Source organism: Cornus florida, unplaced genomic scaffold, assembly GCF_030987335.1.
Source record: "Cornus florida cultivar Cherokee Brave unplaced genomic scaffold, ASM3098733v1 CherokeeBrave_3.0.0_Hap2_Chr10, whole genome shotgun sequence".
Classification (NCBI taxonomy): Eukaryota; Viridiplantae; Streptophyta; class Magnoliopsida; order Cornales; family Cornaceae; genus Cornus; species Cornus florida.
In genome coordinates this window covers 85,828,560-85,854,173 of record NW_026775580.1, presented here as the reverse complement: position 1 = coordinate 85,854,173, position 25,614 = coordinate 85,828,560, and the positions used below count along the sequence as shown (strand labels likewise).

The 25,614-nt window shown below is 35.1% G+C and overlaps 2 protein-coding genes and 1 long non-coding RNA gene across 4 annotated transcripts; 2 read left to right on the top strand and 1 right to left on the bottom strand.

Moving 5' to 3' along the window:
- Positions 1-741: 741 nt before the first annotated feature.
- On the bottom strand, positions 742-8,657 carry LOC132279668 (uncharacterized). Its single transcript, XR_009471375.1, has 3 exons — positions 8,397-8,657; positions 7,355-7,434; positions 742-2,094 (listed from the first exon to the last, which is right to left on the bottom strand). It is a non-coding gene; the product is annotated as an uncharacterized LOC132279668 (long non-coding RNA).
- Positions 8,658-15,802: 7,145 nt separating this feature from the next.
- LOC132279667 (hydroxycinnamoyl-CoA:piscidic acid hydroxycinnamoyltransferase-like) lies at positions 15,803-18,723 on the top strand. 2 transcript variants are annotated; one of them, XM_059781704.1, is made up of 2 exons: positions 15,803-17,454; positions 18,320-18,723. In XM_059781704.1, the coding sequence occupies exon 1, from the start codon at positions 15,922-15,924 to the stop codon at positions 17,257-17,259; it is 1,338 nt and encodes a 445-aa protein (XP_059637687.1). In that variant the 5' UTR covers positions 15,803-15,921; the 3' UTR covers positions 17,260-17,454; positions 18,320-18,723. The 2 variants fall into 2 exon arrangements, with proteins under 2 accessions (XP_059637687.1, XP_059637688.1); XM_059781705.1 differs by having other exon boundaries at positions 18,256-18,723.
- A 1,295-nt stretch (positions 18,724-20,018) lies between these two features.
- Positions 20,019-21,091, top strand: LOC132279096 (uncharacterized). Its single transcript, XM_059781024.1, has 2 exons — positions 20,019-20,300; positions 20,402-21,091. The coding sequence occupies exons 1-2, from the start codon at positions 20,231-20,233 to the stop codon at positions 20,578-20,580; spliced, it is 249 nt and encodes an 82-aa protein (XP_059637007.1). The 5' UTR covers positions 20,019-20,230; the 3' UTR covers positions 20,581-21,091.
- Positions 21,092-25,614: the final 4,523 nt, after the last annotated feature.

Below are 25,614 nucleotides of genomic sequence, written 5' to 3'. Positions count from 1 at the left end.
ATAGGACTCTTAGGTTCAGTATTAAGGTGAACAGAGGGTCGAGAATGGTCGGAGACGAAGCTGGTAGTTAATCGACGGTCGAAATCAATTATAAATCAACCCTCTTCGCAATAGCACGAATCATTGTAAAATATGGCTATTGGACGGGTAAGTCGAACCACTGGGACTGCGCTAGTCTTAAGGCAACTTAAGTACTCAGAGTCATTTTAGAGTGATGAGGGGTTTATAAAGGGTTTGTGTGTTTGTCACTAAACTAAGAAATTAAATTGCATAAAACAATAGATTGCAATGAAATTGAAGAAGTGAGATACAAGTAGAAAAGACTAGGGAGATGAATTCACTCAACCCTATACACATGCTAGATTAAGATTAAATTAGGGAAAAACAACACAAATGATGGTCATGATACATGGCAACACTTGGTTGTTATAGTATTTTCAAGAAGTTCATTAAATCAACAACAAGAATAATCCATCAAAGGTTCACATACTCAAGCCACCTAAACTAGGGTGTAGCCTTCACATGCTCCCTAAGCCCAAGATTATCAAGTCCTTAATGGAATGATGAAAGCACATAAAATTAGGAATTAAGCATAGACCATCAAAGGGGGATCCTAAGCAATGGACTATCTAAGTTCTCCAACTTCAAGTCAATAAAACCATTTCATGATCTAACTTCCATTGTCACTATGAAAGTGTAAGCATTATGATTAAGAGAAGTAATCATCTAAGACAAGAGGAATAACTCAAAATAATTATGTATAGACATTAAAGTTCATTACAACAAATATAATGCTCTAGATCATAAAATAACCAAAAACTATACATTGTTCTCCCCAAAATAAAATCTACACTAGCACATGCTTACAAGGGAGGAGCTTCATCACCTCCCTAGATGGAGGTTTAGCTCTCCATTGATACAAAAATGGAAGAAGAAGAAGAAGGATCCATCTCCATTTTCGAGCTCCTACTGTAGCACTCAAGAACACCCTCTTCCTTGCTCTCTTCTCTCTCCTCTATCTTGTAAAATGAAGCTTAACATCTATGTGGTCCTCCCTCTCTCTTATCAAGCTCAAGTCAAGGCTCTCTCTCCTCCAAGGAACACCTCCAACCACTTCATAAAGAAGGAAGATGGCATTGAGGAAACCAATGTGCAAGTGGCTGAAATTGAGCCATTTCCGAGTGCAATCTGCCAGAATTTCGAGCACTCGAAGGGTGGTCTCGAGCACTCAAAATTAGTGTAATGAGCAACATGCTTACAAGGGAGGGGCTTCATCACCTCCCTAGAGAAGATTTAGTTACCCATAGGAGCAATGGAAGAAGGAAGAAGCTTGAAGACCTCCTCCATTTTCGTGCTCCCTTCTTCAAGCTTGAAGAACTCTATCTCCTTGCCCTCTTCTCTCCCCAAAATCTGATCCAAACTAGCTTAGGAGATGTGTGGCTCTTATCCCTCTTATCTACCACCAAACTAGGCTCTCTCCCTCCCCCCTAGGAACATCTCCAACCACCTCATAAAGAACGAAATCAGAAAATGAAGGAACCAAGAAACAAGTGGCTGAAATAGTGATTTTTCGGAGACAAACTGCCCTAAATTCGAGTGCTCAAATTTGGGCCTCGAGCACTCGAAAATTGGGCAGAATGCCTATTCTCCATTTGCCCCGCCCGGACCTACTTTGATGAAATGGTCATAACTTTGCGCTCTGAACTCCGAATGACAAACTGTTTGAAGATTTGGAGAGCTAATTCAGAGCTTTAAATACTTCATGTTTTAGTGGAGATCCAATTCTCAAGGATGGTTGGTCGAAAATGAAGATCAAGACAGAATTTCATTGCTGCCAGGCAGTTCTGCGCATCTCTGGTAATAAGGCCATAACTCTCTGCTCCGAGCTCCGAATGACAAACCGTTTGAAGATTTAGAAAGATAATTTAGAGCTCTAAATATGCCATTTTATAATGGAAGTCCAGATCTTGAGCTTTCTGGGTCAAAAGTGGCAATCAAAATTGAGTTCCACTGCTGCCTGAAATTCAGCTTTTGAGCACATTGTTGATCAAAAATCCACAACACCTTATTTTTGCTCCTTTTGGGCCAAGGAACCTGAAAATGCATAAAAACATAGAAATTAAGATAATCTACATAAATTAACATACAACGGACTTTACTAATGCAATTTAGAGCGCTTGAATATACAATATTCGGCGTTTATCAGTAGTCAGACGGAGCATCAACGGAAGAGAAAGGCTCTTAAAGAGGGAGAGCCGGCTCTGGAATGCAAAGAGCCGGCTCCCCCCATTGTAGAGCCAGCTCTAGGAGAGTTAGAGCCGGCTTTACCCTTCTAGGAGGCGGCTCCATGGTTTTTCAGAGCCTGCTCTCAAGTTCTGAGAGCAGGTTCTCTCCTATTTTGATGTTTTCTGAGGTTTTGCGCACTGTTTGGGTTCAAATTGGGTTTTCTGAACTGTGTTGGGTTAGGGAGAGGTTTTTAAATATTAATTCATGAGGTATTAAAACCCTAGGATGCAATAATTTATTTATACGTTAATGTTTTAAACGGTATAAAAATTTAAAACAAATTGCATGCTGTTCACGGATGTAACGGATAGGAAAACTAGATTGTTAAATCGTGTTTTAAAAACTTAACGGATTGTAGCACGGATTCTAAATATGACATTTTAGAACTCACATTGCCTAATAAAGGGCTTGGTACTCTTGGACTTAACAAAATGAAGGTTTAACTGATCTTACTTATAGATAATGGATGGACTGGATTAAATAATTAGCTTTGTTGAAACAAATTTAATGTACTGAAGTATGATTCATAAATTATGTTCTGGACACATAATAGGGTCATATAATTGTCGGACTTGGTTTGTGCTTACTTTGGTTGATAATTGCTGAGATGCTATACCTTAATCTGCAATTACAGTTTCGGAATTTAATTGCTGAATTGCTAAACTTTATTCTGCAATTACTGGGATTAGTATTTTGGAATTTAAATTGATGAACTTTTAAATCTTGTCTAATCAATTACATAGTTGGATTCGGGATTTTAAATTAACAGACAATTAAACTTTATCTCGTCAATTTCATAGATATTATTTTGGGATGATAGTTGATGAACTGTTTAAATTCTGTTTTATCAACTATTTGGATTATGTGGATTTATTTGATGTTCTAATGATTGTGTATCATTTACTGATCATATGCATGGTATGTACGGGTATGGGACGGTGACATACGGAAGAACGGATTAGATCAAAACGCTAATTCCAACCCAATCATACATACGGAATGGATTAACTAAAATAATTAAATCCTACATGGTTTCATGTCCTGTCAACTAAAACAGTTGAACGACATACTGGATGGTTGTTTATATTTCTGTATTAGGAAGGATAGGGTTTTAACTAAAACGTTTAAATCCTGATTACATATTGTGTCTTGAGCAATGAACTGTTAACCGGCACAACATTGTACTTAAAGGTAACTTATATATATAATTGGGATAGGGATTTAATTAAAATATTTAAATCCTAATTTTATCATGGCAACGACAGTTGAGCGGCACTACATTAGTTTGGATGGGAATTTATATATATAAATTATGATACCGCGATCTGAGCTTGAGTCTCATAGTCGACGATTAGGGTGCGTATATGCAATAGGATGCGTAGCTAGCTATGTTGGTTGAGGTATACCCTGTTAGGCTTAGGTAGTCATACCCACTCAGGTGCGTATTGCGTGTTGCCTTCTATTCAGGTTGAGACCCTCAGCATAGTTTAGTGAGAGTCTTGTAGTGTGGATATATATTTATCTATTACGGACTATATAGATATGGTTGAGACATCTAGGATGTATCTGCGTATCGGGTCTCTGTTTGGATTATTGTTAGGATAGAACTTATTCGTGGGCCTGACCCACTATTATTTTTTCAGGTAACGGACGGTTCCAGGTCTTAGATCTTGTTCGTGCTGAGCAGAGACGGCTTCTCATTCTTCTGACGACGTAGGAGCTTATTCATGATTTAGCAGTGGAGTTCTTCAGTTGATGATTTCAGTGTTGGAGTTTCTAGGGGTCCACCAGATGGATTCCCGAGTTGTATTAGAAATGGAGAATTTGGATGTATCAGAATAATTCTTTATTAATTTAATTTTATTCTGAGATTTCAGTATTTGGATTAGCATTCTAGTTTCTTTTCAGCAAATTTTTATTTATTCCTGTTTCCTTAATTATATTCTGTGTTCGTTTATTGTTAATTGGTTTGATATCCTCGAATAATCGGGCGTGGGCCTGGCCAACCTGCATCTGGAAATCTAGGGGTATCACAGGTGGCCATCGTTTTGAGTCAACTATGGGATGTATCATTCCCCCATGAGCTTCCAAATAAGCATCCTTACTAAAATTTTCATCACAAAATAGCTCAATATTCATTCTTTTGTAAGCCATTGCAGTAGCTGCATGCTTGTAGGGGAGGCCAGAAATTTGCCATCCCTACATACACAAATCCTAGCACCAAGGTCTACCATAGTTGTACCAGTTTCATCCATTATTTCATATTCATTCCTTCCAGCAAAGATGACATTACATTGTCTAGACTCTTCTATGAGTTAGTTTAACCTCTTCCTAAATGAGTCACCACTGTTTGCCAACTGCATGCCACCTCATACCTCTTTTGAATCCTACCCATCAATTGCATCCTAATCCATTCTAACATGTTCAGAATTGTATTATTTTTTTGTGCACCAACCCAATTGTTAAATGATTCACTTAAATTGTTTGTGACATGATTCTTTTTCATATTTTCATCAAACCCATGCCTAGACCATGATGATACAGGCAATTCCATCAAATTATTATACCCTTCTTCTATAAGATTCCTCAAATGCCCCATGGCAATATCAAAGTCAACTTGGTTGTAAGCTCTTACAGCCCTCTAAAAGTACTTCCTCAACAATAAACCAGGTTACTTCTTTTTAAAATTATTAAATAAATGTCTGCAGCAATATCTATGGTGGGCCTTAGGAAAGATATAAGAAATTGCAGAATCTAGTCCCTATATAAAATAGTTAAAACAGTGTCAACAGTCAAATTTACCAAAGACAATAAAAAAAAAAAATATTAAATAACATTTAATATGAAAATACCTTTTGTTGATCAGACATGAAAGACCATAGGTTGTCCTCAAAATCTTTGCCAATCATAATCTGTAGATGTGTTAGAAAAAAACCCCAACTTTCCCTTCCTTCACTTTCCACAACACCATAGGCCACTAGGAAAAAGGCCATTGTTGCCATCTAGTGCAGTGGCTGCAAGTAGAACACCACCATAGGGTCCTTTCAAATGGCAGCCATCTAGACCAATAAATGGTCTACATTCTTTCTTCAAACCAGTGGCCAGTGCCTTAAAACAGATGAAAATTCTGTTAAAGACTGGGTACATATACAAATTTACCCTAAACCTCTTAATTTTAGCCAAGCTTCCTGGATTTGTTTTATCAATTTCATTTGCATAAACTGGAAGTAATGTGTAAGCTTCAGCATGATCACCCTTAATTTCCTCTAGTGCCTTCCTCTTTGCCCTATACAACTATATTCTACTAGGTTTAATTCCATATAATGTCTTCACTGTAGCTCCCAAAGATGTTATTTTAATCTTAGGATTCTCTTTTATCCTATCTGCAAACTTCATAGCAATCCATGTTGATGTTGCTTCCTTAGTGTAACGACCCATTCTACCACATAGTATGATATTGTCCGTTTTGGGCCTGAGCCCGTACGATTTTGCTCTTGGGCTTTACCCTAAAAGGCCTCATACCAATTAGAGTGACACACCTACATATAAGCACTTCACCTTTCCCTTTTCCAAGTGATGTGGGATTGTGCACCCGTAACTCGCCAGTGTGGTAGCCTGTCAGTGTCTCGCACCGGCCCAAGGCACACCCTCCCACAGGGTCATCACAATCCACTGATGTCCCCGTCGGCACACTTCCGGCTGGGTCAGGCTCTGATACCATTTGTAACGACCCACTCCACCATATGGTATGATATTGTCTGCTTTGGGCCCGAGCCCGCACGGTTTTGCTCTTGAGCTTTACCCCAAAAGGCTTCATACCAATTAGAATGACACACCTACATATATGCACTTCACCTTTCCTTTTCCTAGGTGATGTGAGATTGTGCACCCGTAGCTTGCCAGTGTGGTAGCCTGTCAGTGTCTCGCACCAGCCCACGGCATACCCTCCCACAAGGTCATCACAGCGGGTGTGCCATGGGCCTGTGCAAGACACTGACAAGCTACCACACTGGCAAGTTACGGGTGCACAATCTCATATTGTCTGGGAAAGAGAAAGGGAAAGGTGAAGTGCTTATATGTAGGTGTGTCACTCTAATTGACATGAGGCCTTTTAGGGTAAAGCCTAAGAGCAAAACTGTGCAGGCTCAGGCCTAAAGTGGACAATATCATACTATGTGATGGAGTGGGTCGTTACACCTAGAAGTGCTCTCCTTCACACAAGTATGCTCTTTGTTTATTTTTTTAATCTGATAAGTGATTTTTATCAAAGAGAGGTGATACATGTATCATCCATGGGCAACTTGTAACAGCACGATGACATCTTATTCTGTCTTTTTCATTTTTTTTTTTCTAACCATTTTAAAACACTCTTGAATTGCATAATCCCTCAACACTTCCCTAAATTTCTTAATATTGTCAAATAGGTGATCTTTCAGTAGCTCTATCTTTTGTCTTGGAACTCTATGAAATTCTATCCTAAACAAACATTGATCAAAAGTTTTACCCTTAGCCCTATCTTCTTTATCAGTATCACCCAATATTTCAATACTTTATTCTAATCCACATTCATCCCGTGACCCATAATCTAACAAACCATCATCACTACCTATTTGAACTCCCCCCATGGTACCTTTATCTACTAGTCCACTATCACTAAAATAACCTTCATTTTCATCTTCCCATTCCTCATTTTCTGAACTGAAACTAAACATATAATCTCTCTCATCTTCCTCATCACCATCCCTTACCCTACCGCCCCTCTCACCACCACTCACATGACCACCCCTTGGACAACCATCCCTTTCACCATCCCTCACAGCACCATTCCTCTCACATACCATGTTTAAATTTTTAACAATTTTCTAACTCAACATGAACATGAACAATTTTTTTATAATAATTAGTATGCAAGGTAAACATTTGTAACATATCAGCATCACTCTGCATTACCATTTTCTCATGACTCCTAGGCAAATCACAGTGCATGATAATTGAGACTCCTAATTGTGCAGGTAAATTTTCTAAAGACACTTGTAAAACATCATCCATCAAATCAATAAAACAGTACCTATCAGGGTTAACATTATAAATTCCTTTCACAGTGAACTTGTAGTGCACAATAATGTCATGCAATTCAGAATCTGCCATCTGTTTATACCACATAAGAAAAAACATTAGGATACATATAACAAAATCACATGCATATTTTAAAATAACAGCACAATTTTCTCAGTCAACACATATTAATATGGAAAAATCAAAATACAAAAACATTAGGATAACTATAAAAAAAATCCAGTACGTGGAAATTCATTATATATATGATAATCTCAAAAAAAAAAAGATATAGAAATAATTTAGTGAAAATTCATTATATATATAGAATAAAAATTCATTATATATATAGAATTTTTATTCTATATATATAATGAATTTTCACTAAATTATTTCTATATGGTAATTTTCATTAAAATTTTAGAAACCAAACACTGTGAACAACTATACTGTAAAAAATAATAATAATAATAAATAAATAAATAAAAATCCAAATTATGAAACAACTATACTCGTTGCATATATATATATATATATATATATATATATATATAAAGTGATATAAGTGTTGATACGAAAAAAATTATGATGCATATAAAAAAACATATCCAACAACTGATATAAGTGTTGATACGAAAAAAATCTCTGACAATAATTACATATCAGATATAAGTGTTAATTATGTCTTGTTGAAGAACCTATCCAATAATACCCATATTCAAAAAAAAAAAAAAAAAAAGGATGCATATAAAAAAATCCAGATTCAAAAAAAAAAAAAAACAAAAAACAAAAAAAAAAAATCATACTGTAAACAACTATACTCATTACATATTAATATGGCAAAATCAGAATACAAATTAGGCAATATATATATATATATCAGAAACGAAATACTATGAACAACTATAACAAAAACCCTAAAAATCATTGCGAAAAGAGACGTGCATAACAAAATAGCAATGAACAGGAACCTATTATATATCTATAAGGCAAAAACCCTAAGACTTCAACAAGAATAGCAAAACCCGTAATTTTTTTCAAAAAATTAGGCTTACCTTCACCAGCGATGCTTGCTTTTAAAAAAATATTGTATCGATGCCTGCTTGTTGAATGATTATGGGTTATGTAATGGCTAGCAAAGAGAACAGAAGATCAAAGTCCTTAGAAATCTAGGGTTTGAAAGGCAACGCATCAAACTCTTCACCTCTGTGCTTCTCCATCTCTTTCTTCTGTTTCTCTCTTGAACCTGTGTGATATGTGTAAAGGAAATAAAAGGGTTCTGTGATATAAAAAAAGGAAATGAATGAGTTGCCTGATATAATGAATGAAATGAAAGGTTGCAGATGATGGGACTTAGCCGTCAGTTTTTTTCCCTCTAAAACCATTAGGGACAATATAGTAATTTAAAAAAAAGAAGATATTCTTTATGTGATATTAATAAAATATTGAAGGGTGTTTTAGTCATTTAACATGGTCAATGGCCGGAATAAAATGCCGATCAGTTTGGAGGGAGGTCAGTGTAATTTTTGAAACGTAAAGGGAATTGCCTGTAATTACGCCTAAACTCAGGGGAGGTAAGTGAAATTATCCCATTCAATTATTAGTCTAGTTCCTCCAAGTTCTTGGCAAGTGGCAATTCAAGGGCCGACAGTATATACTCTTCAATTACAATACTTTACGTTTTTTTTTTTTTTTTTTTTTTTTTTTTTTTTTTTTTTTTTTTACTTACCCAAAAAAAGTATATACTCTTCAATCTGAAATGCCTATGCTTTTGGGTGAGTGAAATAGAAGGAAACAAATCTTCTCTAGTTACTTTCTCACTGAACGATGTTTAGTGAATTCTAACGGTGGTGATTAACGTCACCTTCCTAACATATCCTTGTCATTATCAAGTCAGCGCTAAATCAGCATGTCAAGAAAAAACAAAAAAAAGTATTAATTGTCGGTGGATTGTTAAGAGTAAGCAATTATGCATCAATGGGATGAAAAGAAGGAAGATAGGGGATAGAGCCTTTTAAAGCTTAACTGAGACTTTTGGTTTTTGAATTTATATAAGTATGAATTTCATTACTTCAAAGGGTAAGTCAATGTGTTTAGGAAACTCTAAAATTCATGGTCCTAAAGTCTTTCAAGGTTTTAGACTTGAGCTTTGTGATTTTTTTTTTTTTTTTTTTTTTTTTTTTTGATAACTGGGTTATTCGGGGCTTTGACTTGTGTAAGGCGATTCCCTACACAAATCGGGTAAAACTCGAACTATATCTGCGATCATGGGTCCAAGAAATTGCTCACATATATATAAAGAAAATCGAACTTAAGATCTGAAACTTAATGAGCCTCCAGAACCAAGTCTTTTTCACTAAACCAACCCCTTGGGGTTAAACTTTGTAAAAATTATATCAAATATTACTTTCTATTAAGTTTAGCTCTCACCATAGCTATACTACCCATTTTCTTCATCTTTGTTTCCAATTCGCTTTTGCTTCTTGACTTGAAGCTTTATGAATTTTTTCCTTTGTAAATAACCTTTGCCATTATCCTTGAGACTTTGATCAGTTCTAAATAGGGAGGGACCGGTGATGGCTCCCATTGATTTTTTTTTTTTTTTTTTTTTTTTTTTTCACTTACTAATTTTGCTTTTTGTAAAAAAAATAATTTATTTAAAAATTTTGAATTTTCCCCCATTAAAATTAAAGAAAAACTCTACTATTGTCTTCCTCAATATTTTTGGTTAAAAATCGTCCCCCCTCACATATTGTTTTGAATCCGTCCCTATTCTAACACATAAAGCCTGAAAGATACAACTCAATTGAAATATTAAATTCACATGTTAATGATTTGATTTTTTTTTTTTTGTTACACATGTTAATGACTTGTTCTCTATCAAAATTACACAAATACTGTTGGTTGTTATAGACTCCATGTTAAGCCAGATCTTGACCCCTTATGGCATACTATTCTTTGTTTTCTTCCAAACCCGCACTATCTGACCATGGTTTAATTTCATTTATTATTACATTGAAGCACATCAGCTTATTTATTGCTGTTATCCACTCTGGTCAACAAGTTTTGAAGTTTAAAATGGTTAGTGAGAAGTGTGTGTGTATGTGTGTGTGTGTGTATATATATATATATATATATATATATATATATAGATATAATGCAATGGTGCATCATTTTGAAGTTTATTGGTGAAAGAAGTAACATGAAGTTGGGTTAATTTTACTAAAACTCTTATCAGGTTTGACAAAATATCATATTAAAATAACTTTAAAAAGATATTATCATTCATACATAAATGTTTGTTCCGTTTTTAACTTACACCGAACCGTTACATAACACCATGTAAAATGACTTTAATACCCTTTGATTAACCTAAATAAATATATTAAAAGACTAAAATATTTTTAAATACTTTGCAAATTTATAATTGTATTATATATATTAGGGTAAAGTGCATTAAACTCCCCTGAACTACTGGGATATGTGCAAGAAACTCCCCTGAATTATAAAAATTGCAAAAAATCCCTCTGAACTATTAGGGTATGTGCAAGAAACCCCCCTGAACTATAAAAGTTGCAAAAAATCCCCCTGAACTATTGGGGTATGTGCAAGAAACCCCCCTGAACTATATATTTTTTTACAGTTTATCCCATCCGCGCGAATTGATTGACTGAAAGGGACGATGAAGCCGAGGAATTTGTTGCTGGGATCGGTGGGTCTCCTGTCATAGCTCCATCATAGCCATTGCACCACCCGCCAGATCCGTCGGCAATATATATCGCACCTCTCTGCACCGTTGCGTCAGCCCATCGCCGTCATCGCCTTGCCCGCCGTTCAGCTCACCTTGCTCGCCGGTCCATTCCATCGTCCATTCCAAGCTCGCTGGCTCATTCCTCCATTTTCATAACCGAGCACACCGCCGTCCGTGTTTCGAGCACACAGCCGTCCACAGTTCACCGCCGAGCCCCCTTGAGCTCACCGCCGCCTCCACAGTTCAGGCCAAGTCAACCGAGCTCTCATCACAGCCAGTCCTCTGCGCACAAGCCGCTATCATCCGAGACCGACCCATTCCGCCGACCTCGGATTTCTTTGGTCTTTTCTCTCTCTCTCTAGCTCTCTGCTTTGGGTTGTGTTGGGTGAAAAATATCTTTTGGCAAAAAAAAAATGTAAGAAGTGTATAAGTTAAAACGACGCAGTGTTTTATAAGGGTAAACCGGTCTTTCAAAATTTTCGGTGCCGGAAGCTGATGTCATGGGGGTAAATTGCAACAAAATCATAATTCAGGTGGGTAAATTGCAACAAAATCATAGTTCAAGGGAGTTTTTTGTAGTTTAGGGGGGTTTCTTGCAAATGACCAATAGTTCAAGGGAGTAAATTGCAACAAAATCATAATTTAGGGGAGTTTTTTGTAGTTCAGGGAGATTTCTTGCAAATGATTAATAATTTAAGGGGGTTTAATGCACTTTAACCTATATATTATATTACACAGTCAAAGCTAACATCCCACCTTTATGGCTTCATGGAATGATAAGCCTCTCCCAACATTTTATTGGACAAAAGTACCCTTATTAAAATATGACACCTTCGCAAAACAATTGACTTTTATGTAATTTCCTATAACCCTATCCTCCCAAATACTCTATCTCGTGTCTACATTATCTTCTATCCTAAACCTAATCCAGACACGCCTCTGTAATTGTCGATGCGTCATCTAATGTCTCCGGTCGACGACAAAATAAAATTCGTAATCCAATGTCTCTGCCCAAGGAATCTTGTTGGCGTTGTCCATTATTTTCGACCAAGTTTTCCTCTGCTGGCGTCTATTTATTCCAGCATTCCGCTACCAATACTATCCTTTTTCCGGCCAAACATTCCTCTGCCAATGTCGTCCATTATTTTTGGCCAAAATCCATAGCCGTTCATGGTGTCTAATCTGAAGCGACAGTGATATATGCAATGTCAATCAAGCCTTCCAAGTTTTCTCTATTTTTCCTTTTCTTTCCAAATCCTTCTAAGGAAAGGAATATGAACCAAAAGAACTGTTTATGGAAAAAATAAGAATAATTAAAATAAAAAAAATATTGGTGATGAAGGGAGAAATTATTTTTTCTTTTATATTCTACATGTCTAGACTTTGTAGAAATGATTAAATATAGGAAAATTTACTCACCTTAATTCCTCCAATTTTGTTAATCTGGAATACCAATTCAGTTCTTTTTAATTTCTCCACAATTCCTTACCCTGAAAAATTATGTTCTTCAATGTCTCTCTCTTCCAGCAACTACATGGAATATTCCCTTTTGAATTACTAATATTTTAGGATGTTGTTTTATGGTTTTACTTTACAAGTGGAGATGTAGATTAGGCCGACGCTGGAAGAGAAGGTGTGCGAGTGACGTTGCCGGCTCTAGAAGAGAGGATGTGTGGGTGAGGGTGAGGGTGAGGGTGAGGGTGATGGGTGATTTCGTCCTTACAGATTTTAAAATAAAAGACATTAAAAATTAAGGATAAAAATGTCATTCCACCCTCATTCTAACGGTGTTAGCGGTGAAAAAGTCGAAAGATGTTTGGAAGTGATATTTAGCCATACCTACATACTTACGAGGATGTAAGTGAAATTAACCCTATAAAATTTATTGGGTAAATAGTCCCTCACAATCTCACATTAAAACAGAGAATCCCCTCCCTCGATGACATTTTAAAAAAAATCATTGGGCATGTTTGGCTAATACTTTTATTTTGTGTTTTTTACTTTTATTAGTGCATGGTAGTAAAGTAAAACACGAAATATGTTTGGTAATATTTTTGTCATTTAAATAGTACCGAAACGCTTCTAAAATTGAGGCCAAAATCTGAAGCATCAAAATAATACTTTTACACGGTAGCAAAATACTGTTAAAAAAATAAAATAAAAAAATCTTTCAAAATTAACATTTTTTACTAGTCATTTAAAATTTCAAATTTGTAATATTTTTTATTAATTATGTTTTTATGTTTTTACTTTTAAAAAATTTTATAATAAATATACGTTGCCAAATAAACTTTGAAACATTATTAAACACGCTTTAAAGCAAAAATACAAAATAACTGAGAAATACGAAACGGAACAGCTATAACTATATAGGGTAAGCCTCTCCTTTTTCTGTTTCTTAGTTTCCTTTCCCCGTTGTCTTGTGAAAAAAATAATAATAAAAAAAAAATAAAAAACTATATAGGGTATTAAATCCTTTTTGGTACGGTTGGTAGTTGGACAGGCTAATTGCTAAATAACTGTGGCAGTGTGTCAGAGGTATACGCTTAGGTCGCGTTTTTCCTTGCCCATGTTCAAACCTTAGCTTGAATGAATGGATTCAAAGCACTCCACCCAACAGTGTGGGATCCACTACAAATTCATCCCCCGCCAATCGCCTATTGGAATAAGAGGGGTGCTAGCGTCAGTCACCTTAACAATAAAATGTGTATCATAATGAATATATATATATTTTTCGGAAATTAATCATAATGAATACTTCCAACCACGTATCTTTTAAGCCCATGTCCTATTCACCCCGGCTACACCTTGTTGAGTTCACACACACACATACATATATTGGAACAAATTAATGTATCTATTTGCATATAAAGAAAATGATTATAATATATTTAATGATACGCTTGAGAGTAGCGTATCAAACATGCAATTTAATTTGAAATTAAAAGAAATTTCGTCTAAATTCAAAATACTACTCTTCTGTTTCAAAATAGAAGTAACTCACCAGACTTATAATTCCCAAATAAAATTTTTAATCTGAGACTGAGGGAGAGGGAGTAATTTAATATTCTGTGTTCTCAAGCACAATATAATTTTTTTTTTAAGATTAGGCTTTGAAATAGATTAAAATTTCTTTCATTGTCAATTTTAGAATTGCTGGAGAGATATGTACAACAACTATTTGTTAAAAGGACACTCAGACGAAAGTTACTTGTTTTTGAGATAATGACACCCCTTGAAGAGTAAAAAGTGGACAAAGGCACCCCTTAAAGTCAACTGGCATGAAAAATTGACCAAATAGCCCTTTAACCATTTAGTTGATATTTGTAACTTTACAAGTTAATAAATTAGACGAAACTACCCCTTATGAACAAACAGAATTATTTACTCACAATTTCTCAAAATAACAAAATTGATAATAAAATTGCATATTTCTTTTGCTGTAAATTTTTTACAAAAAGAAGAAAGTTTGACCAATCTAAAAAGGTGTCTATGGGTGTACTTATATCTGTCAATGTTTGTTCAATTTTGCATTAAAAAAATTGTGAGAGATTATGGATGAGTTATCCAACCTCTGAATGATGTCTTTCAAGAGCTAATTGATGTTACTGGGTGTTACTTCACTGCGTAGCCCACATTGGATTTGCTATTTTAGTTATTTAGTTATTTTTTATTCTGTTTTTATGGTAATAACAAAATTGATAACCCCCATTTGTTAAAAAAAAAAAAAAAAAAAAAAAATTTAATTCCATTCTGCCGCAATTTCTGAAAATAACAAAATTTTGGTAAAAAAAAAAAAACAAAGAAAACCACATATTAGTAAAGAAAGTAGGAACACAATTTTCTTGTAAAGAAAATAAAGAAAACCTGATATTTAGAAAATCGCATAAAGAAAACTCCATATTTTCTTTACAATATTTTTTTGTAAAGAAAACCCCATTTTAATAAAGAAAACATGAACGAAATTTTTGTTAAAAAAAAAAAACCCATATTTTTTTTTTGCAAGTTAATAGATAATATAGTAAATAATGGTAAAAAAAAAAAAAAAAAAAAAAAATACAGGTTTGATATTTTGCAATTCACATGTTGTTAATCTGGCACTAAGTGGCATTAATTTGTGACCCTAAACTTTCATAGGCAATTGCGTCACTTTGACATGTATGATATTTTGTAATAAATCTGAATTGAATATTAAAAGGTAATTTTGTCTTTTTATATGATTTAAGGCCTTGCTTGGATGAAATTTCTTCAAAAGGGTGTCATTCTCCCAAAAACAGATAACTTTTTCCTCAGTGTCCTTTTAAAGAACCTTAAAGGGAGTGACCCTATATATTTTTACAACCTAATGCACATCCAGTTTTTGTCCTAGTAGAAACTTTAGAACTCTTATAGAATGATGAAAGATGGCGGCATTTGAGTTGTTCAATTTGATGCATAAATTCATTGCAATCGATAAATGGGTCTGTTTATTCTCCCTCGTTTTGTATGGATTTGTTTTCACCTTGTTAGGATATTTTCTTGAAAAGCTTATTTGGTCCACTTTTTAAAATTCAGTCTGACTTCAAATAACAAAATAAATCAATATATATAATTCAAAAAAAATTCGGATCACATCTTGAAAATTTTAGAGGACATTTTTTATTATTATTTTTTTTATAATATATACGTGTGTTCTTATATATTTACACAAAATCTATATTTAGAAACTGAGCAAAACTTGTTAGGTACAACATCACCTCCGCTAGTACTTGTGTTTGTGTCTATATATGTATGTTCAGTTTCATTGTAAATTGGCCCAGCAAACACCTCTCCTCTCTCTTTCTTGAAAAATGGTGAGCTTAAAGGGTTCTTACATGGTGAAGCCATTGGAGCAGACACCAAATAGTCTTATGGATTTGTCAGACTGTGACCAGATTCAAGCCATAACTCATGCTCCAACAGTCTATTTCTATCGACCCGCCTCAAAGTTTGATTATACTACCCCAATAGACATCCTAAGAGACTCTCTCAGCAAAGCCCTTGTTATCTTCTACCCTCTTGCTGGCCGCTTGCACTGGATTGACTCCGCAGGCCGCCTCGAGCTCCACTGCAACTCCATGGGAGCTCTGCTGCTCGAAGCAGAGTCCGAAGCCAAAATCGACGACTTCGGTGACTTCTGTCCAACTCCACAGATCAGAGCCCTCGTACCATCCGTAGACTATAGCTCGCCAATTCACGAACAGCCTCTAGTGTTGGTGCAGCTCACCAAGTTCAGCTGCGGTGGAATTAGCATCGGCCTGGGGATATCCCATGTCTTGATTGACGGCCCAAGTGCGTTTCACTTCGTCACCGAGTGGGCCAAAATCGCTCGTGGCGAGCAATCAGACAACCCTCCGTTTCTTGATCGCTCCGTATTACTAGCCAAGGTACCTTTGGCTCCACCAAGTTTTGATCATGTAGAGTTAAATCCAACACCACTCTTGATTGGTCGATCCGATAATTTGGAGGAACGAAAGAAGGAAACTATGGTGGTCATGTTGAAGCTAAGCAAAGACCAAATCGACAAGTTAAAGAAGATAGCAAATGAGGGTAAGAGTAGAGACAGAAACGGCGGTGGCTATAGCCGGTACGAGGCTGTTGCTGGGCACATGTGGAGGTGCGCATGCAGGGCTCGGAAGCTCGGAAGCCAGCAGCAAACGAGGTTAGATGTTGCCATAAATTTCAGGAACCGTTTGGATTTGCCGAAAGGGTACTTTGGGAATGCAATCGCTCGGACGGCAGCGATAGGCATGTCGGGCGAGATTGTGTCAAAGCCGTTGTCTTATACTTCGAGTAAGATCAGAGAAGCAATAGATAAGATGACAGGTGAGTACGTGATATCACATCTTGCTTTTGTGAAGAGCCAAAATGATATGTCTAGGTACCGTAATTTCCACACACTTGGGTGCACCAAAGGGGCTTTCTATGGGAACCCAAATGTTGAGATCACGAGTTGGGCATCTCTACCTCTCTATGGTGCTGATTTCGGGTGGGGAAAGGAGATTCATATGGGACCTGCAGCTATGGGTTATGATGGCAAGTCTTTTATCCTACCCGGCCACGACGACGACGGATCCTTTACCATTCCATTGCGCTTGCAGGTGGCTCATATGGATGCTTTTAGGAAATTCTTTTATGAAGATATCTAATTAACACTTTTAATGGTCAGCCTTCTGACTCATACTGTTAGGTCCCTCCGTTGGTCGTGTTGTCCTTTCTTTCAATCCGGTACATGCACAGCTGGGTAGGTTTAAGATGATTTGAGTACGACAAAGACAAATTTGCTGTACTCAATATTACTCAGATTCAAAGAAACCTTCAGCTAGAGCATCTATATATGCATGGTAAGAGCAGTCTCAGATTCAATGTTTGTCCATTTGATTTGGAATTCAGAAACAATTTTTTGTTTCTTTAATAAAGGATTGAGGTCCACAATTATTCTGATGTCTGCAGCAGGGGCTTGGAGGCTTCCGACATCTGTTGTGGTTGAGGATACCACGTTTATTTAGTTGTTTTGTTGCCTTCTTCGTGCTCTGATTTTTTAACAGTAATGCTATTGTAGCAACGGTTTTTTTGAGTGTTTGGAGTGGGCTGGCTTCTCTTTCGTTGTATGGCTTCGGCCTATGGGCTTGGCGCGTTTTGTATTTTCTGTTCTTTTAATAAACTTTGTTGATTTACCAAAAAAAAGAATAAGAAAAAAGGGTCGAGGTCCTATTCGTTTCTTTAAAATCTACAAACAGGTAAGGAGACTGAGAGAGCACACACCTTGTAAAAATAGAAAAAATCGTACACACACACACATATATATATATCATCTCTTTTTTTGGAAACATAATGACACAAAAATACATAGGGGTAAAAATACAATGACACCCCTAGGTTTAGGATAAGGCTAACCATACATAAGTTGTCACGAATTTCATAATTGACACCACTTGATTGAGGTAAAAATTTAGTTATTGTCCTGCTCTTCTTTGTTTAATTTAAAGTAGTTCCTTGTATTTTTCCTAGACTAGAAAGTTGCCATTTGTATGTGAATTGTTGTTATCCTATTTAATATCCAATAGAAAGCCGTTTTTATTTGTTTATTCTTTCTTATTAACTTGGTGTTTGATGGCCTCCTTCATTTTAATTTTATTTTGTAGGGTTCTTTTCTCCTTTGTAGCCTTCTTGTTTACTCTTTTTAAACCTCACAAACTATTTATTCAGAAAAGCATATCATGCAAGATCGGGAATTTCTGGACGGGCTAGTGTATGCGGGCTGGTGGGGGGCCTGGGTGGCGAGCCGAGCAATGGACTGAACACTATACCCAGGTCCTACCCTATTCTCTTATAGGGATGGGCCAGGCTAGGTTTATACGGGCTCAGACTAGGCTTGGGCTAGCCCGTGGGCTCTGGGTCATTTTTGCAAGTGCACACGGTCTAGTTCCATTCGACTCCAGTTCTGAACCAAATTCAACTGATCTTAAAAAATTAGAAGTTTAGAACTGAGGCTTGAAACCGATCTGTAAAAGAACATGATCTATAATAACTTCTTTTTATAGTCGTAATGTTGTACACTTCTCAACAAATTACATACATTTTTCAACAAAGTAATTTTATTTTTCATCGTATTACAATTGATTGAATAGTAGCTGCACTTCTCATAATCTTTCGCAACCGTGTCTCACATCAGTGTCATATCACAATATATTAAAAAGTATTCCTTGCATGCATCCAACATCTGGCTAACATTGTTGTATCAATTTCTACAATTGAAGAGCTCAAGGTTAATGGTTAACAGAGATTTTTTTTCTTTTTCTGAAAGGCAGTGGTTAACAGTCTTTAAATAGAACTGAAGGGGGATTTTGTTGCACCATGGAAAAATGGTCTTGTATCACATCAACGTTGGATCCGAGTTCACAATCAGATTCCGTTGTTATTCCTTGTTATTGTGGCATACATGCATCCAAAATCAGATTCAAAATTTCAAATTTTTTTCCTTTCCAACCGAACTAAACATCAGTATAGAATAATAATTAGTTATTGTGGTATACTTGCGCACAATAAGATATTGGATGCGCCGGTGCACAATATATTAGGCTCATCCGAACCGTACATGCACAACACTTATGACTTGAATAAACTCAGTGCACTGGAAGCACCCGATATTTATTCCTCGCACACCACTCACACGATAATTGTGAGATTCAATATATATTCCTTATGCACCACTCACACAATAATTGTGGGATTCACAATAATACAGTAGGCTCACAACCTAAATCATACATTACCGTCCTTAATTATATGCAACTCACTCAACACAACATATATGTAGCAAAATAATTATTCTTTTTATCTTTTCTATTTTCTGAAAGGTATCATAAAACCTTTCACATTTTTTAATAAATTTTTAAGGATAAATTATAGTTATCTCCCCTAAGGTTTAGACAAATCTAACATGGGTGGAACGTTTGAGATTTATTATTCTCACTCCCCTTAAGATTATAAAAAGTCAATTATACCCTAATATATAATATATTTTCGTAATACAAAATATATTGTAAAATCTTAAAAAATTAATTTTCTATCTCATCTTTCTTATTACTTTCTATCTTCTCTCCACCATCATTACCCCTTTCTAAAAAATATTGTAAATAAATTAAAAAAATATTGAGTCTAAGGGTAACTTGATAATTTTATATATTCCTTCCGTCCTATAAATAGTGTCACTTTTAAAAAATTGTGACTCTCACAAATTGAATTGACACAGTTTCTTAAATATGATATTATTTTTGGGACGGAGGCGGTATATATTTTTTACAAGTTTTGATGAGAGGGAGTCCAAGCAATAAATTTTAAATGCTCAGTGAGATTTGTCTAAATATTAAGAAAGGTAAGTTTACCCGTTTCAATTTAAATTACAACATCAAGGGCTTTTGCAACGCGATCCAATAGCTGACGTAGTGTTGACAACTTGACAGACCTCTGTTCTGTTGCAAGCAGAAAAACAAACCCCATCTAAATAAACCCTCTCAAAATCCAATCTTTCAAATAATTGAAATTAGGGTTCTTATAATTTTGTTACCCTCAAACTCAGTCGATTTCTACTCTCTTGGTTCAGTTTTGTTGGGAATCATGGGCAATGCATCTTCAATGCTTACTCAATATGACATCGAGGAGGTCCAAGAACACTGTAATAACACCTGTAAGCACATATACTCACACACACACACATATAATTTTATTTTTGTAATGCTGGAGATTTAGGGTTCTTTGTTAAGTGTGGGTTGATCCTTTGTGCTGCAGTTTCGCAGCAGGAGATAGTGTCTCTCTATGAGAGGTTCTGTCAGCTGGATCGCAACGGTGGTGGCTTCATTTCCGGCGAGGAGTTTTTGTCCGTACCCGAATTCGCCGTCAATCCTCTATCTCAGGTTCAAAGTCGCTTTTTTTTGGGGTCCACAAATTCGTACTATGCACGGATTTGAAGATTTATAAACATGTCGACCATATTTTCAATGTTTTAAAAAGGTCTCAAAATTAGGTTGGGTTTTGGAGCTCAAATGGCCCCTACATGATCGTTATTTATGTATACAGATACACATATACATTGGCTTCATATATATGTACTTTAGATTTTATTTTTTTGTTTTCCAGAGATTGTTGGAATTTGTGTTGTAGTCATCTTTAAGGTCTATGATTGGGATGGCAACGGCAAAGTCACATTCAGTGATATGTTGGATGTTTTGCGTGATTTGACGGGGCAATTTATATCTGAACAACAAAGGGAGGTTGGCTTCTATTTTTGTTGTATTGGGTCGGATTTTCCTTTACCTTTAATTCTGGTTTATGAGCGAAATTTCTGAAGCAATATTATAATAAAATTCAAACATAAGGGTTGATATTATAACTATGGTCTCAAAGAGAAAATGATTAACTCATCTGAACTAAATCATTTAGCTGTTCTTGGAAATTCATCCATGCCCAAATGATGATACTAATGAACGTAGTATGTGGAAAAAAAAAAAATTTCCCTACACCAACCAGAGCATCATGCTTTGTTTGGTTGATGAAGAGTAACATGAAGAGAAACGGAAACTTACGTTTTAATTTAACTCTTAAAGAATAGTGAAAAAAGAAAAGTAACAGGTTCTCCAATATTCGTAAAACATAGCAAATGGTTAAAATTGTTTCGTTTGAGATCATCTTGGAAAATTTTCTTCATCATATTGTTTTCTCCTTTCTCCCAATCATCCCAAGATCCAAAGAAAGTGTTATAATTTTTGCTATTGCCACTTTGATCTTAGTTTGCAATAAAAATCCAGTTTTCTTATTTCTGTGGCTCTTTGTATGTTGTTTCTGCAGTTGAACAGAATATACTACTCATTTTGTTCAACTTCTAGGATGCAATTTTTTTTTTTTTTTTGTGAAGAATCCGCAATATGGAACTTTACAGTTATACAGGAAAAGAGAAATGGTTTTCTCTAAATGGGCTTAAGTTTTCATTGGTGTTAGGTTCAAATTTTATTAATACAAGTCTATTGAGTTGTCTTAATAGTTTCAGTTGGTCTTTCAACTATTTGAATTAGTGTGGGATTACTGGATCAGTCACCAAGTTCTTATCTTGGGATTCCTCAATGGTTAAGTTTCCTATGAAGATTATATTCGAATTGTTGTTGGTAGCGAGTGACAATGTTGTATACTAGCTGGTGAGTTAAATTGACTAAAGGAAAAAAATGTAAGACTAATGGATCCAATTTATAAAGTATGTATCAGTCAAACAGTAAAACTTTTTTATTTTTAAAATTCAGAACTCTAATAGAAGTTGGTTAAAGGACTTGAAAGTGGGTAGTACTCATGATTAACGATTGAGGATGCTCAACATGCTATGTCGATATAATTATTGCATGGTTTGTAGACAATGAGAGTTGGTGCTAACATACATATTTCTGGTCATGTTCTCTGTTTGCACAGCAAGTTCTGACCCACGTTCTTGAGGAAGCTGGATACAAAACGGATTCTTCGTTAGTTGTGTCTGACTTTATGAAGGTAATATGAGTCCATATCAACCTTACGTAATCAATAAATTTTGAAATTTTAATTATTTATGTGTTATATTAGTTGAATATAAATTTGTAGATATAAACACGTATGTGTATTTCTCATTTCTCCTTTATTGTTTTCATCTCTTACTTGTAAATATCAAACTGGTATGCCTATTTTCTCCATAGTTGTGTTAACTTGTTGCTTCTAACGTAGTTTTCTCTTGTACAAATGAATGTGTAGGCTTTAGTAATGTTCATTTAATCAATTATTTGACTTATTTTCACTCACTACTAGATTTTACTTCATAGTTCCAAGCGTTTTCATGCATTCTCAAATTCAAGGTCTTCTTGCTACTCTTTTTTGCTAATACAAAGACCCATCTCATTCATTTTACAGTGTATTTTGATGGACACCTTACTTCTATTAGCATTATGGTAGCATTTTTGTATTTAAGTGTTGACTATACTTTTACATGTTAGAATGTGTGTTAATGCACACTTTTTTTTTTTTTTTTTTTTTTGGTTGAATGTTAAGCTGTGTTAATGCACACTTGTTTGTTCATAAACCGTGGTTTTTCCATGTAGCAAGTATATTTGCCCTTAATAATATATAAATGCTTAATGTCACCACAATAACAGTTGAAACTTTTAAAGCTGTGGGTTCTTATGTGATATCAGAGAACACATTGACATTAACTTTTACTGCCTTCCTGATATTTGACCCACTCATGGTAGAAAGTCTATTTATGCGTAAATGGGCGATGTAGATGCTATAAAATTTTAAGTTAGACCATTGAGTTGTTGGGTCATTTGGTTGTCTAATATAATGCAGAACATGTAAGGTCCACTCATGGTAGAAAGTCTATTTATGCGTAAAGGACTTGTATCTTGTGCCTCCTTCAGCCAAATGGAATTGTTTCTCCAGCAGTTACCGTGCAGATCCCTTTGCTTCGGTAAATTCCTCAATTATGGCCAGTTTTCGCTGCTCAACCAAGAAGATTGTTGAGCTTTCTTTTGATAGTTTATTCATGCGCAACATTTACTCCAAATCCATGAATTTCACCAAAATCATAAGAATAGAGTCCCATGGGTTCCTTGCATAAGATACTTGCTGAAATGATGATTCCTTGCCCCTTCCCAGAATCCCTATACTGTGTTGGCCTTATCGCGAAGGTGCTGTTGATAATGGTTAAAGTTAATCAGCCTAATGTCATTGTTTTTTCCAGCAAAGTCATGATTTAATGTCATTGTTTTTTCCAGCAAGGTCTATTATGGATTACATCATTGTCTTGTTCAGTCTCTATTCATTCATATAAACATGTATATACAGAAACATTCAAATGGCTGTCACTTGTGGATGTCTCTATCAAGGAGCACCATGTCCCAGTCATCTTCTTTTCATTTATGAATAAGAGACTTGTGATGTGTTCTTCCTCAAGATTGTTCAGTAGGGTGGAACTACCCTATCAAGCAGTGGTTAGGTTTAGAAGGCCACTATGCAAGGAATTTGCAAGAACTATGCCTCTTCTGATGTTCTTTCTTAAGCTTTACCAAGAGGAGTCTATATCATCTCTTGTACCCTTTTATGCTATTGGGTCTCCACTTGTTAATCCAACAAGTGTGTCATCATTGAGAAAAAAAAAAAGAAAGATGTTACTCTTATCACCCAAATATCCAATCAGAAAACATTGCAATGGAACTCTGCAAGGTATGTGCCATAGTATTTAATTCCCTCATCATCAACTATCCATCGTCAAAAGCAATACATAAATTGACATATTTGCAACGAAAAATTAAAAGAAAATAGATCAAACACACACAATTATGCACATATTTTACGTGGTTCACCAAAAAATTAGACTTACGTTCACGGGTTGTAGGGATTACATTGTGTTTAGAGAAACTGTACAAATACAGATCCGTTCAGAATGAAATAAATACCTTTCACTAATACAACATTACAAGTCCAGAATATATTAAAATACTTCAAAAAATTCTACTATGGTGTACCGTACTTATCAGGTTCTATACTCCTCTGTTAATAATTTGTCATCAGAGCTAACAAAGCCAATCATATTTTGTCATCAGAGCAAACAAAGCCAACGGTTTGAGAAATATATAAATCTAACAGGGGAACTGGGTGGTGACGGTAGGTTTTGTGGGATTTGGGAAGGAGGAGGTTTTTGTAAAGAACTCAGTGGTGGACTATATAATTTTGGTACGTGATGAGTAGATATCAACCAACATAAGTTGTTTAGTTTAGCATGCAGAAGATACCATTTAAAATTCTAGTTCATGAAATATGCTGTAACTTCATAATTATTATGAGGGTGTCTTCGGTTATATGTAATTGGATCATTGGAATTGAAATTAGTGGAATTAGAGAAAAATAATAAAGAAAATTGCACAAATTTTTTTTTCAAATTCTATCAATTCCAAAACTCTAATTCCATGCAGTGGAACACATCATAAAAATAATTTTATTATTTATTTGAATATTTGTCAACATTTATACTTTGCTAGGTTAAACTTACAATGGAATGAGAAAAAATTGAGAGCGAAATAGATATTTTTGACCTGCTAATTAAAGCCAAAAATCTTGGCTAACAATGATGATAAAAGTTTTTATTTTTAATTGCATTTTATCATCTAGTTGGAGCTAGTGAGTTTGGTAATCTCAACCTTCCACTAGCTGCCAATAATAATAAAAAAAAAAAAAAAGTATATTAATCAATTAAAATGTTATGCGGAAAGAAACATAAGTACATTTTTATTAGGATAATGCTTAGTTATTCACCAATGAATAGGGTGAAAGTACTTACCTCTATGTGATCCAATAACAAAATAATACATCACTTTTAATAATAAAATAATTCACACTTAAAAACATTATATATATTTATTCGATGGTTGATCCGAGAAAATAGAGAAATTATTAAAGATAATATGTTATTTTGTTATTGAACCGTATAGGGGTGAGTAGTTGAGTAGCTTTCCCCTACTCACGGGTGAGTAGCTAATCATTGTCCTTTCTTTTATGTAAGCATTATGATTTTTTTTTTTTTTTCAAGCACTATGATTCGGTGTTTGTTACCACAAACACAATGCTACTAAATTAAGATAATTGTAAATTAACAAGCAAAAAGATAATCTTATTTTATTTACAATATCCAATACTAAGGATGACTTATTTTTTAATGAACAATGTTTGTCTTAAACCGTGTAAGAAAGAATCTCCTTCTTAAGATGAGGTGGCCAATAAAACATTAACAAGTGTTTAAGTTTTAAAAGAAAAAAAAATAATGACTATAATGAATAGAAACTGATTTTTCCTTCTTTTTCTCTCACGCAGCTATATATATTACTTTTGTGTTTTGAATCTAAACTCAAACAAACAAAATTTAAAGACAATAAAATCCAAACCTGCAAGTTGTTATTGGCTCCTATATCAAATTTCAATAACGTCTTTGAGATTCA